The 13,562-nt window shown below is 35.1% G+C and overlaps 2 protein-coding genes across 6 annotated transcripts in view; one reads left to right on the top strand and one right to left on the bottom strand.

Annotated features, from left to right (window-relative positions):
* Positions 1–5,151: 5,151 nt before the first annotated feature.
* LOC129948839 (transcription factor mef2A) overlaps positions 5,152–13,562 on the bottom strand; it is a 263,817-nt gene continuing 255,406 nt past the window's right edge. For all 5 annotated transcript variants that reach the window (XM_056059933.1, XM_056059934.1, XM_056059936.1 and 2 more), the window contains 2 exons: positions 9,063–9,558; positions 5,152–6,558 (listed from right to left, as the gene is read on the bottom strand). In XM_056059933.1, coding sequence (XP_055915908.1) covers positions 9,087–9,558 — 472 coding nt within the window. In that variant the 3' untranslated portion in view covers positions 5,152–6,558; positions 9,063–9,086. The remainder of the gene's footprint in view (positions 6,559–9,062; positions 9,559–13,562) is intronic.
* Positions 9,811–10,453, top strand: LOC129948840 (diptericin-D-like). Its single transcript, XM_056059938.1, has 2 exons — positions 9,811–10,016; positions 10,086–10,453. Exons 1-2 carry the CDS (start codon positions 9,885–9,887, stop codon positions 10,308–10,310), a joined length of 357 nt encoding a protein of 118 aa, XP_055915913.1. The 5' UTR covers positions 9,811–9,884; the 3' UTR covers positions 10,311–10,453.

The raw sequence follows: 13,562 nt of genomic DNA, 5'->3' as shown, positions 1-13,562 counted from the left end.
ACGAAATAAGGACAACGAACTTCGGATATGTACGTGGAATGTTAGGTCCCTTTACAGACCACGTGCATCCGAACAATTAACGGGAGCCCTAAACTGTTGCAAGGCAACATCCAAGACGTGCGATGGGATGGACATGGCAAACGCAAACTAAAAGACTGCGATGTATACTACGGCGACTGCTACCGAGAACAAAGACAGCGTCTATTTGGGTGTGGATTTGTTGTTGGAACTAGGCTCAGGCAAAAAGTCTTGAGTTTCAACAGTGTGAGCGAGCGCATCACGACAATCCGCATCAAGGCTAAATTCGCCAACTTAAGCCTAATATGCGCGCATGCCCAAACAGATGAAAAATATGGAGACACCAAAGACATATTCTTCGAGCTCTTGGACAAAACTTATGAGCAGTGCCCTGGCTATGACATTAAAATTGTCTTAGGAGATTTTATCGCCAAGCTACGAAGAGAAGACATCTTTGGTGGCATAATTGGGAGATACAGCCACCGACACCACCTCCGAAAACGGATTCAGGCTGATCGATTTCGCTGCGGGGCGAAACGTTCTGGTAGCTAGTACGTAGTTCACACATCTCAATATCCACAAGGGGACATGGAAATGTCCTGATCAATTAACTTGCAACCAGATTGACAACATTGCGACCAAACGGCAAAAAAAAACTCCCAAGGGTACCAGCCACGATCCGAAGCATGTAAAGACGATCAGGGGAACATCGTACTAGAACCGCAGTCGATGCTGAGAATGTGGGAAGATCACTTCTCCAAATTATATAACGGCGATGACGAACCGAATTCCGCTGTAAGGGAGATAGAACCACTCTATCTAGGCGACGCAGATCAACAATTCCACCTACCCGACCTCAACGAAGGTAGTACCCGTGGCATGATGGTTAGTGCGTTGGACTGTCATTCAAGGGGTCTTGGGTTCAATCCCTGCCTGTGCCACCTTAATTTAAAAAAAAAAAAATTTAGCGGGTACTGCCTCTTGCGAGGAATTGACAAATCCTTCAAGAGTAATTCTTGTCATGAAAAAGTGCTTTCTCAAATTTGCCGTTCGGATTCGGCCTAAAATTGTAGGTCCCTTCCATTCCTGACAACAGTACTCGCACACAGGAATGGTTGAGAGTTGTAAGTCACTAGGCCCTGGTCCACAACGGACTGTTGCGCAACCCCATTTGATTTTGATGACCTCGACGAAGTGAAGATAGCTATATCTAAACTGAAGTCAAACAAAGCTGCTGGAGCCGACGGAATAGCTGCCGAACTATTAAAAGTAGCAGGCGATGAACTGGTAGGGAGCATGCACTAATTCATCTGCAAAATATGGTCGGAAGAAAGCATGCCCGATGAGTGAAATCTCAGCATAGTGTGCCCCATACATTAAATTGCATACAAGATCGTCTGAAGCCGTTCGTCAACAACCTGATAGGTCCTTATCAGTGTGGCTTCAGACCAGGAAAGTATAATATCGACAAAATATTCACACTACGGCAGATCTTGAAAAAAACCAAGAAGCTTCAAATCGATACCCTACATCGCTTTATCGATTTTAAAGCCGCGTATGACAGCATCCATAGAGAAGAAAAATGTCTAGTTTTGGAATCCCTGTCAAACTTAACCGTTTATGCAAAATGACAAGGTCGGAAAAGATCTTACCGATGCATTTGATGTAAAAAAAGGTTTTAGACAAGGCGATGCACTGTCATGCGACTTTTTCAACATCGTTCTGGAAAGAATTCTCAACCGTCAACACTAAAGGCACAATCTTGCAAAGGTCCATCCAATTACTCAGATACGCAGATGGTATTTATATTTACATAATTGGTAGATGAAAGCGTGATGTCAGTGGAACGTTTCTGAAGCATGGACTATGACAAAAGCGGATGAAAGCACCTTGCGTTGTTCGAGAGAAAAGTTATTCGTGTGATCTACGGCCTTTTATGCATCGAATTGGAGTGGAGGAGAAGATGGAACACAGACAACGACACCAGCGCTGAAATCAAACGAAGAATAACTTTTGCAAATCGCTGCTTCTTTGGACTTAGAAGGCAATTGAGAAGTAAAGTCCTCTCCCGAACATTTAAAATCATCATCTGTAAGACAATCATCATCCAGGTTTTCATTTATGGCGCTGAGGCCTGGACCCTGTCAAAGAAAGATGAGAACGTCTTAGGATGCTTCGAGAGTAAAATTCTTTGGGTCCCGTACGCATAGATGGAGAAGGTAGGAGAAGATATATCGACGAACTGTACGGGTTGTATAGCGACACTGACTTAGTTAACAGCATTGAAGTCCAATGCTTTAGCCCGGAAGGTCTTCGAATCCAATCCCGAGGGACCGCAGAGTAGAGGAAGACCGCGACTTAGGTGGCTCACGCAGGTGGGTGAAGACCTCAATCAATTTGGCGTGCAAAACTGGTGACAGCTAGCTAGGGACCGAGCTGGCTGGAGACGTATGTTGGTTGAGGCCAAGGTCCGCTCGGCCTGTAGCTTCACCTTTAGTATTTAAGTAAGGCTCGAGTTTTATGGCATGTGTCACTGTCTTGTTGAAACCACATATTCTCCAAGTCGTTTTCTTCAATGGTAGGCAGAAAAAGTCGCTTATCATGTGACCATAATGATCCGGATTGACAGTGACAATTGTCACTCACCAACCAGCAACTTTTGTGGATGTAATGGCCTCTCTTCAATTACGTAATAATTCTCAGAACCCTCATATACGAAAATTTTGTTTATTAACATGACTACTGAGTGCTTTTTTGGAAAAGTCCTCATCCACCGCCTATTGCTCAAGCACTCATTCGACGTATCTACGACGTTGTGAATATAGTCAAGTTATACTTGTATCTCTAAAATTTCAAACTTTATCCATATTCGACAGTTGTTGTGTGAGCTGGACTTTATATAGATTAAGGTTTAGATCCAATTCCAAAATACGCCATAATTGACCGTAAGACAGTCCTAATTCCTGAGAATAACGAGGAATCGACAAATTCAGGCAACATTCTTAAGCAACACTTCTATTACAGCAGCAATATTTTGAATGGTCCGAGCAAAACAGTTATTGTAATAAATATTATTTAAAATCATGAAAATGAAAATAAATATAAACCAGTATAAAAGTGTTCATATATGCGTTTCGCCCCGATGTAATGGTTGGGCTCATCAGATGATGCACAGGCCTTATAATATCTGTAACCAATCCAGTCACTTCAAGTTTCTTCACAATTTTGCTAATTGCTTGCGTGCTTGGAAGATTATGTAAACCATATTGTCCTCTTAAAGCACAATATGTGGCTGTGACAGAATCGACATTTTTGTAGTAGGTTTTACCAATTTGTATGCGATGTAAGATCCATTTTTGTTAATGCCAGACTTTCAACAGAAAAAAAATTGGTTTAACAACTTAGTTTGACAGATGTTGAATTTCAGCCCAATATTTTTGGAACCGGAAATGGATTTACCATGTTTTAGAAGTAATTTTCTTGACTTTATAAAAGTGAAATTCCTAAGAGCAATGCAATTTCTGCTGTAAGATATCCAAAACAGCTCTTGGAAAAGTTTTTTGACATCTTCAATTCTTTTATGCAGAAGTTCTTTTTCAGGCCCCTTTTAGTATAAAATAGAGGCACACGAAAACTAACTTATTTGTATTTTTTAAAGCTTTAAAACTGATATCTACAAAATAAACTAAGGTGTGCCCCAGTTCTCTGTTTTGTCTCCGACACTTTTCCTTATTTTTATAATTGATCTTTTGTCTGAATCTTCTAACCCACTTAATTTTTTCGCTGATGGCAGTACCCTCAGCTACCCATATTCGTATTTAGATTCTCATCCTTGTTCTTCGGATGTGGAATACCAACGGCAGAGTATAATAAGCTCATTAAATTCAGATCTTGACAGCATTGTCCAATGGAATCAAAAACCGTGAAGATTTTAATGCTTTGAAAACTCAATGCTGTCTACTGTCACAAAAGCGTAATTCTCTCCCAATGCCACTATCCATGAGTGGTACTTGCATTGAGAAGACCGAACAGCTTTCAGTCCTAGGTATGTTCATTACAAGCCAGTTGTTGTGGAGTGAACACATATTTGACATCGCCGAAAATGCTGCTAAGTGTTTAGGTTTTACTCCGAAGATGCAAGAAGTTTTTTACCCCTAGTTCTCTGGCTACAATCTATAAAGCCTATATTCGTCCGAAACTTGAGTAAAATTTCCATATCTGGGCAGGTGCTCCGATAACCTACTTGAGTCTCCTAGACAGAATTCAAAATTGAGCTCTAAAAATTATAGGCGACCGTTTTCTACCTGAAACTTTTGTATATCTTAAGCACCGTCGTAAGGTTTCATGCCTGTCATTTTTCTATCCCTTCTTTCATAAACAATGCTCTAATGAAATAGCCAGCTGCATTACTCCCCTTAAAAAATTCAACCGTAATACCAGTTCTTCTTGGAATGCCCATCAGTTTACCCTTTAGTCTGATTTTGGACGTACTGTCCACAAAGATTCGTTCTCTAGTTGCACAACACGAATGTGGAATGCTTTACCAGACTCAATGTTTCAAAACCAATGTGCACCGGTATATCCTTTCTAATAGTATCCTCCCTTCCTAATTGCTCGCATTGTGATTAATCACGATAAGGGTATTCATATCCCCTTGAGTGTGCGTATATTACAAACAAAATTCACTAAAATATGTATTGCATCCCACTTCTGATTTGTATCAGTCCAAAATTTCCAAAAATAAGAAAACAACAGTTTTTTTTATATTTTAAACAAAGAATTTTTCACATTTTATTTAATTTGTATAACTACCAGAGTAATTTATGCATTTTGTTGTATTTTTCTTTTTAATTAAGATTTACATATCTACTTTTTTTTTTTTAATTTTTGTTGTGATCAATCATGAGCATCATGATATAATGTGACCATATTTTAAACACATTTTTCACACAGTATATATTTTTATTATTTATTTAATATAAATCTATGTATACAATACATTCTACAAAATAATTAAATACGCATGTTGTATATATTTTTTCATTTATGTAGGTTTTTTTTATTTTATTTTTAAGAAACATCAAATGCATGTGACTTCAGAACAATAATAATTAATAATAATTATTTAAAATAAAAATAAAAATATAATTAAAATGAAAAATAATAATAATCTAAGCTAGAGTTACCTTATTTTTTTCTGTAAGAAAAAGGCAGTTTATATGAATACAAGTTGTTTTCAGAGTTGTAATTATTTTGTATAGTGTAATTATATATTTTTAATTTTTTATTATTATAAAATAAGAGTTGAATTTTTTCTTTTTTCTTTTTTAATTTACCATAAAATTAAAATCACAATAAAATAGACTTGAAAACTTAATTAAATTCTTAACTTAAACAAACAAAAAAAAACTCAGAGGTTTTTGGGTATTTATTATTTAAATATTTTGTTTCTTTATAAGATTAATTATTATTATGTTTTGTTTAATTTAAATAAATGACGATGATGGAAAAAAATGAGTTCTGTGACATTTTAAGGATTCAAGAGAATATTAAGAGGATTGAGACACAAAAAGAAATGAATTTGTTTTTTTTTGTTGACTTTTTTTCTTTCCTTTTTAAAACAAAAATTAATTGAAATAAAAATCAAATAAAATTATGAAAACGACAATAAATTGACGATCAAATAAAATCTCTTGACAACATTACACAATATACATTCGAGTTACATAATGTTTTCCTTCGAAAAAGAGTCTAAATTTTAATTAGACTCAAATTGAAGAAAATTTCGTTTATAAGAAAAAAAAACAAAAGAAAAACCTTAAAGGTATAAATAAAAATTCTTAAAGTTAAGATTTTTTTCAAATATTCATATAAATATTGAAAGAATATTATTTTATTCCAAGAAAATCAATTTAAAGAAAATAAAAACAAAATTAAAATTAATTTTACCCTGAATATTATTATGGCTTCAAAATATTTTAAGTTTTATTTTTTCGTTTTACTTTTTTTGTTTTTTAAAATTCAATTCACGGGTCTTAGGGAAAAGGATGATAATTTATTCACGAACTTGCTGTTGTCAATATGCGATGATGTTGGCATGATTTTGATGTTAGGCTTGATGGAGAGATTCGCCATGTGCCAATTATTATCCTCTCTCGAATAAGAAGGAACAATAGGTAGGTCTTCACGATACCAGCATCATGTAGTTGCTCGTCGTCGTCGTTGTAGCCCGATGTCATCGTACCCTATATATACGTAAGGCATAACATTTTAATTGGGAATACTGTCAGATGAGTGTCCTATGCCACACGATTGATGGAGGCGGAGGTGATGATGTTTTGGCATAGATTTTGTTGTAGGACCCTTATTTGACGGTGTGTCACCTTGTGGGATGCATCAAGCTGGAGCAATTGCAGTTCGTGTTCGTGTTGATTACATTTTCGGGATTAAGTGGGATGGTGATGCTTTGTTTTGTTTTCTTGAATTTTCTTGGAGTTCAGTCATCGTTTTATTTATGTGTCGTTTTCATGAAAAAGGAAGCTAAAATTATACAAGAACAATGTTAACAATTAACTAACATAGATATAATTTTCTTTTTAAGCATCAAGAGACGCAATGAAGTGAATCTTATGATAGCAATTAATTTGATATTTCTTTTGGAGGGGTTGTTGGATGAAGATTGGTTAAGTGGGTTCAGTTTTCGGCTCTTTTAAGCTTTCCACATCATTAAACAGTGCGGTCACACATCAAAAATTCCCAAAAAAACTAATTAAACAGAAAGGTTCACAAACCTATGTAGACCGTTTTTCACACTCCAAAGCAACGTTAGGAGTCCTGCCATTCCATTACCAAAACTACATAAATATTCCTTAATATCAGGGGTCTTCATAGGTATTTTCGAGTTACTCCACTAAGGTGCTCTTTGCTATTTCAAAAGGTTGATCACCTTGAACAGGACAACAACAACAAAAGAAAACACGCATCTTGACCAAATTACATAACAATTGCTCCACAACAATTGCCATCAGAGCCTTCTCAGCTCATCACACGTTCATTTAACTAGTGTTGACAATAATCTAGTTGAGTAAGTGCAAAGAATTCAAGGACCAAGAAAAGCAAATAGGAGCATCAGGAAGATCGTATAACTTCTTTCTCCATATACCTATGTTAGGAAATGTGAGCGATCTCTTAACAGGCATGGCGTATACTTTGAGGAGGAAGGTATATTATAATAGTCCAATGAACAACCAGTTGTTGCCAAAGCAGAAGAAGAAGAAGTATTGCTATTTTTCACGAAGAAAAACAGCATAAATCTCGTCCGGCAGGTTTAGAAGTAATTTTTGTTGTTTGGTTTTGAGTGTGGTTTTTTTATTTTATTTTTATTTGTCGTCATCATCATCGTCGTCGTCGTTCGTAGTCGTATAATAGTTTAGTGTTATAGCGGAGGGAATTTTACTAGAAAATAATGGTGTCCTCTTTTGACAGGAGGGTATTTGTAGGACACTATTTGTCAAGGCCCGAGGGGAATCGCAAGAAGAATTAACTACAATCTCAATCTGGACAATGACTAATTTTCAAAATTATTTATAATGAAATAGTTTAGCAGATATAATATTTGATGGCTCCCAACGTGGAACTCAATGCTGAGTTAGACAAAATTATAGTTTTTCAAGTTTTTCAATTCAAACTGATTGTGGGTGATCTGTTCAAGTCCTCTATTTAACTCTAACTTTCCGATGATATTATGTCTTCTATTCAACTTATACTACTTGATGGCGCCCAACGTGGAACCCAACGTGAAATTTGTTATAAGGCTTTTTCAATATCTTTTCAGATATTTAAATTTTTCACTTCACAGTGCTTTGCTTTGTCATATAAAGGGTGTTCTCTGTCTTCTATCAAACTCATACTACTCCCTATCTGGTGGCGCCCAACGCGCAACCTTATGCTGACGTTCTAACAGAGAATCAGGATTTTCAATACCTACAACAAAATTTCAAGCTCTTAAATTGAGAATTCTTCCAGAGTCATAATGTATTTTCTCGCTCTTCTATCAAAGTCGTACTTTTCGCTGTCAGATGGCGCCCAACGTAACTTTTCAAAGACTTAAAAACTTGATTTTTTAAGTTAAGTGGTGGAGACCTAGGCTTTTTCCAAACTGAAACATTGAAGTCATCACATTAATTTAAAGGGCTTAAATATAATAACTTCCTATGGGAAACAGTTCAAAGCAATGAAAACAGGATGCTAGAAAAATGTTTAAAAATGTTGGACTCTTATCAGGGAAGCTTTTGTTAAATTAAGTTAATGAAAATGATCTCTTGAGGGATTTTCTTCTTCAAATCATTTCACATCCACCCCTGTTCTTTTGTATAAACTCAAATACTTAGACTTGGTCGCACCGCTATACAAACAGAACAACTATGATATTCCCTAGATGTTACCTCGCTTGTTGATGTAGTTTATGCAACAACATCAGGACAACAACATACAACAAAACAGAAGAAGGTTCAATACCTGGCTTAGAGTTCACTCACTCATTCTCCTCCACAATAACCCATTAAGTTATACTACTTGTACCTTTATAAAGAGAGTGAGTGAGGAAAGTGTGCGAGGGTGGCGGTGGAGGGGGAGGATATTGTGGTGCTGTGTGGATGATGATAGTTTACCCATTTTCCAAGCAAACAGCAGGGAGAATTGAATTTATCTGGAACTTGCAGCTTCCTTTTTTCTATGCCTCGCGGATCAATGTGTACATTATAAGACGAACAAAAAAAAAAGACCGAAGCTATTTTTAGACACAAAGAAAAATAGACCTCTAAGATTCATCAGTGTAACCAACAACTTGCGACTATAAGGAAAAATAAAAATGGCAAAAGTCGAGACGAATCAATGAGGACAAGCTTCATCAGTTAGGTCACGATATAAATCGAATATAAAAGGAATAACGAAAAAAAGAAACCCATAGTCGATAACCTTTTAATAATATTGATAGGTTATAGGTAATCACTTATAAACACTATACACTAAAAAAAAAAACTTACCTTAAAAAACTATTTCCATTAATCCTACAGATACAATGTCGCCTGTTGGCGATGATCGAAATGATGAATATATAATTTCTTTTTCGACTTCTCTTTGGATGGCCTCAAGTCCCAAACTAAATTCGATAGACTGCGTGGTCGCGATAGGCGTCGTGTCTTCTTTTCGGGTAATTTAGAATCGCCTGAAGTTCGTCCGCCACTGCGTGACGAATCTAAGGTACCTTCTCGAGCACCACCCGTACTACTTGCACTTTTTGATAATAGCTGATTATTATTATTATTATTGTTGTTGTTGGCGTTGGCGTTGTTGTTGTTGTTGATGTTATGTATGTTGTTGTTGCTGCTACTTTTGATGACATCTTGTTGTAATGGCATTGGTAGCTGAGCTGTTGTCTGTAGGTGTTGTTGTTGTTGTTGGTTTCCTTTGGGAGTCGTTGAGATCGGAGTTGTAGAATTACTATCTGGAGTAAGTTGTAAACTGCTGAGACTTTTGTATCTGAAATTGTGAAAACAAAAACAAAAATTACTTTCCACTTGTGCAAACCCTCGGCCCTAATTGATTTTAAGACTCTAAAAAAAAGTTATCTTCTATAACCTCTTTGACATCATTATCTCCCTTAATGACTTCAAACCAAAAATCTTACATTTTCTTACACTTGATTATAATTAGTTGTTCAAAAAGAAAATCCCCTAGATTAATACTTATCAATAATTTTGCGACTATAAATACTGAAAAAGCTTTCGGTTAGTTCATCAGTTCGTAAGTTGCTTGGTTGAAACTCTTTAACAATTCATTACGAAAAGTTGTAAATTTATTAAACAATGAACAAACGCATTATCATTTCTTTTCTTTTCTGTATGAGTTTAGTTGTTATCGATTCACAGAAAACCGCTGATCAAAAAGAAGTCGCAGATCGTTTTAGAAAAATGAGTGAAGACTTTAGAAGGGAGATGGTAAGTCTTTTTCAATTAATGAAATGATAAAACTCTTATTGTTTATTTTGTGTTTTAATTAATAACAAGGCTTCTCAAAAACCACCAAAGATCGATTTTTCGGGTAGTTCTATTAGAGGTTCAAACCGTCAGGGCTTTGATGTCCTTGGACGAGCTGAAGTTCCAGTTTGGCAAAGTCGTGATGGACGGTCGTCTTTACATGGAAATACACAGTATTCGCAACATCTTGGAGGTTTCGGAGGGAACAGTAAGCCAAATTATCAATTTGGAACCACTTTTAGGTATAGATTTTAAAAAGTCATAAGATAAATAATCAGTATTTTTAAAAATGTTATGTTGAATACAAAAAAAAAACAAACCCGTTTATTAAACTAGACTACAGAATTAATAATTCAAAACAATACATTTTCAAAGCAATTGGTTATCCTTAATTGGAATATCAGCTTTTTATTTCACTATAAGATCACTTTTTTGATATATGCTGCAAAACAAAATCATAATATGCTGTTAGGCTAGGGCTGAACGCAACGTATAGGTCTCAACAATGATGATTTAAAAAAATTCCAAGTTTTCACCATTTAAAAACTTTAAGTATAACGATTTTATTAATTCTCTCAGAAGTTATGAGATGACTTATCGGTTTTCATTTAACTGTCTGAAGTTTTAAAAATCTTTAATTGCAATCTTTTATGGTTCTCTTTAGAGGTAATTTTTGGTAATAATTCCGAGTCTGAACTCCAACTATGAGCTCATATTGAAAAATATCCGTTCTCAATATTATTTATACATTTTTGTCAAAGAAGGAAAATGTATGAGAGAAAGTCTTTGTGAATAAGGCGGTAATGTATTAATATCAAGAAACCACAGAAGGGATCGTAGACAAAAACGCAAAAATGTTTTCTGAATGGCTCGAGTCAAACATGTAACTTAAAACAACTGGAACTTTTTTGCGTGTAAAACTCATGGTTTTGCATTTGTCAAACAAGACGATTATTATTGCACCATTCCCTGAATAATATTAAGTCTTCTTGCAAGAGAAGACAGTCAGATGCAGAGTTAATTTTTTTTTTATTTTATTGTCATCAGCATATATTAGGACAGACGAATTTTGCATGATCAAAACCAAGTCATTTATAAATAAACCAAATAGAATAGGACCAAGGTGACTACCCTGGGGGACACCAGAATTCACAACAAGTGAACTTGAACACTCATTACTAAATTGAACACTATAACGTCTATCTTGCAAATATGAGGAGATCCAGTTTATGAAACTGTCGTTAAAAATTTGCTGTGATAGTTTTAAAAGTAATGTTTTATGACACAATTTATCAAAGGCCTTGCTGAAATCAAGAAAGATACAATCTACTTGTTCACGTTTTTCAAAAACAACTAAACAAAAGTACGTAAAGTGTAACAGATTAGTAACAGTTGAACGCTTTTGAAGAAATAGATAATTGAACTACAGTGAAAAGAAAGGACGCTACATACGATTGATTCAAACAGTTTAGGTATGAAAGATAGTTTAGCAATAGTTCATTATTTTGTTTTTAGGTCTTTTTTGTGTATTGGTACTATGAAGGAGCTCTTAAAGATAGGAGGTAACAGCTAGTTACTTAAAGACGTGTTGAAAAGAACACATAACGATTGTGCTAAATACGCAGCACATTTCTTTAAAATGGATGATGGTACACCGTCGAGACCAGGACTAAAACATTCCTCAAGTTGTAGGAAATTGGGTACAATAAATTCACCAGTACTTCGTCTTCAGGCTCCAAGAGGATATAAATACCTTCTATACAGTTGTTTAGTTCTTCATAAACCTTGATCTTCCAGCTTGCAGGTATTTATGCTGGTACAATAAAGAAATGTCCTGTTGCCATTTTAATTTTTAAGCATAGTATTTCGATGTTTGTTGATCGAAAGTCGTCAATCAGGTAACCAGTGAGAGTATTTTTGATAGCAACAAGAATTCCGGCACCAACGGCGTTTGAATCGTCTGAGTTATTACGATCACGTCGAAGGACTTGATAAGAGGAGTCATAAAGCTCCTAGTCCGAGATAGAGTTGTTAAGCCAAGTTTCCCTCAATATTTTTGTAAACCATGTTGGTCTTTGTCCCAAGTCCATTTACGTTTTGGTAGTAGATTAATACTTTTTTAAGCTTCTTTGACGGTGGTTAAGCTTTGCCCGATACTGACGAAAAGGGTTGTTCGACTTATTCATAAATTCATGAACTACTACTCAGTTAGGCCAAAACGATGGTGAATTTAAAACATGGAAAATTGAGTCAGGTGCACATATTTTAAAGGACGAATACTTCGTATGGTTACGATGTGAAATTTTCTCAATATTTAACGTAAATCGGGAACCCAGCTTTTCGGACAAGTGATTTTTATGTCAAGTGCATTTGTAGACGGTGCAAGTTTAGAAAGAAACAATATTTTTTGCTCTTCAAAAGCCTTTAGTCCGGATAGAATTGGAGATGTCAGTGAAGTGGCAAAAATATGTTTTTCGACAAAGTAGAAGTCGAAGAATCCACATTTAGTTGGGCAGTTGAATTAGATGGTGAGAAATTAACAACATTAGGTGCTGATATCAGTGGTAATGTTAAAGAAGAAATAGATAACGAAGCAAGTACAAGTTGTTGGAGTTAAAATTGGCTACTGGGCGGGATTATTGAAATGTCTTTAAATACGGAGGCTGCAACTTTCTATGGCAAATGTCATATATCAGAATTTTCGTTTTCAAGATTATCGTTTTTACGTTTGGTTAAGGTTTTTGTTTTGCTTCCTAAATCAGAAGTTTTGTCTTTATTAATTTTATTTTCAATATTTCAGCTTTTTGTTAAGGTTTGTGTAGGACATGTGAAAACTTCCAACTAATGAAGATTTTTTAAGTAAAAAAATAATAGATACTGAACAAATTAAAACGGAATATTGACCATCATGGATATCATTGAAAGAAGAAATTTCTACATTGAATTACATAAGCCTCAAGAAGCTGAATATATGTTTTTTTTAAGTTATACAAGGTTGAACCTGTTGTGAAAAATTTCTTTGAAGTCTGATTAGAACTAAGTCATTACAAATCTCAGAAAAAAATGACCGGTGTTTTTTTTATTTATGAAATTGGTAAAATCGTCGATCATAATTTGGAAAATATTCTCTTATATTATAATTTTCGACTTCCATAACATTTTCTTACGGAAAATATAGTTCTACATGATTTAGTGGAAGTCAGTATTGATTCCGAAGAAAAATAAGTTGGACAGGGTTTAATTTTGAATAGGTAGCTATTTGGCAGCTATCACTTGTGACATTTGAAAAGTAAAAACTACGAATAATACAAGTTTCAACAGCACATTGAAAATGTTGAAATTCAATTGATAAATTATGAACATTTGCACTCCAAAAACAGTCAAACTAGAGGGAAAAGTTTGAGTTGTTGGAGAAAGTTAGTGACGTAAAAAATGTATACATTAAAAAAAAAAAATGGGTGGCGCAACAGTCCGTTGTGAACCAGGGCCTAGTGACTTACAACTCTC

This window comes from Eupeodes corollae, chromosome 3 (genome assembly GCF_945859685.1).
Source record: "Eupeodes corollae chromosome 3, idEupCoro1.1, whole genome shotgun sequence".
Lineage (NCBI taxonomy): Eukaryota > Metazoa > Arthropoda > Insecta > Diptera > Syrphidae > Eupeodes > Eupeodes corollae.
The sequence above is the reverse complement of the archived record's forward strand: the minus strand, read 5'-3'. Positions and strand labels throughout refer to the sequence as shown.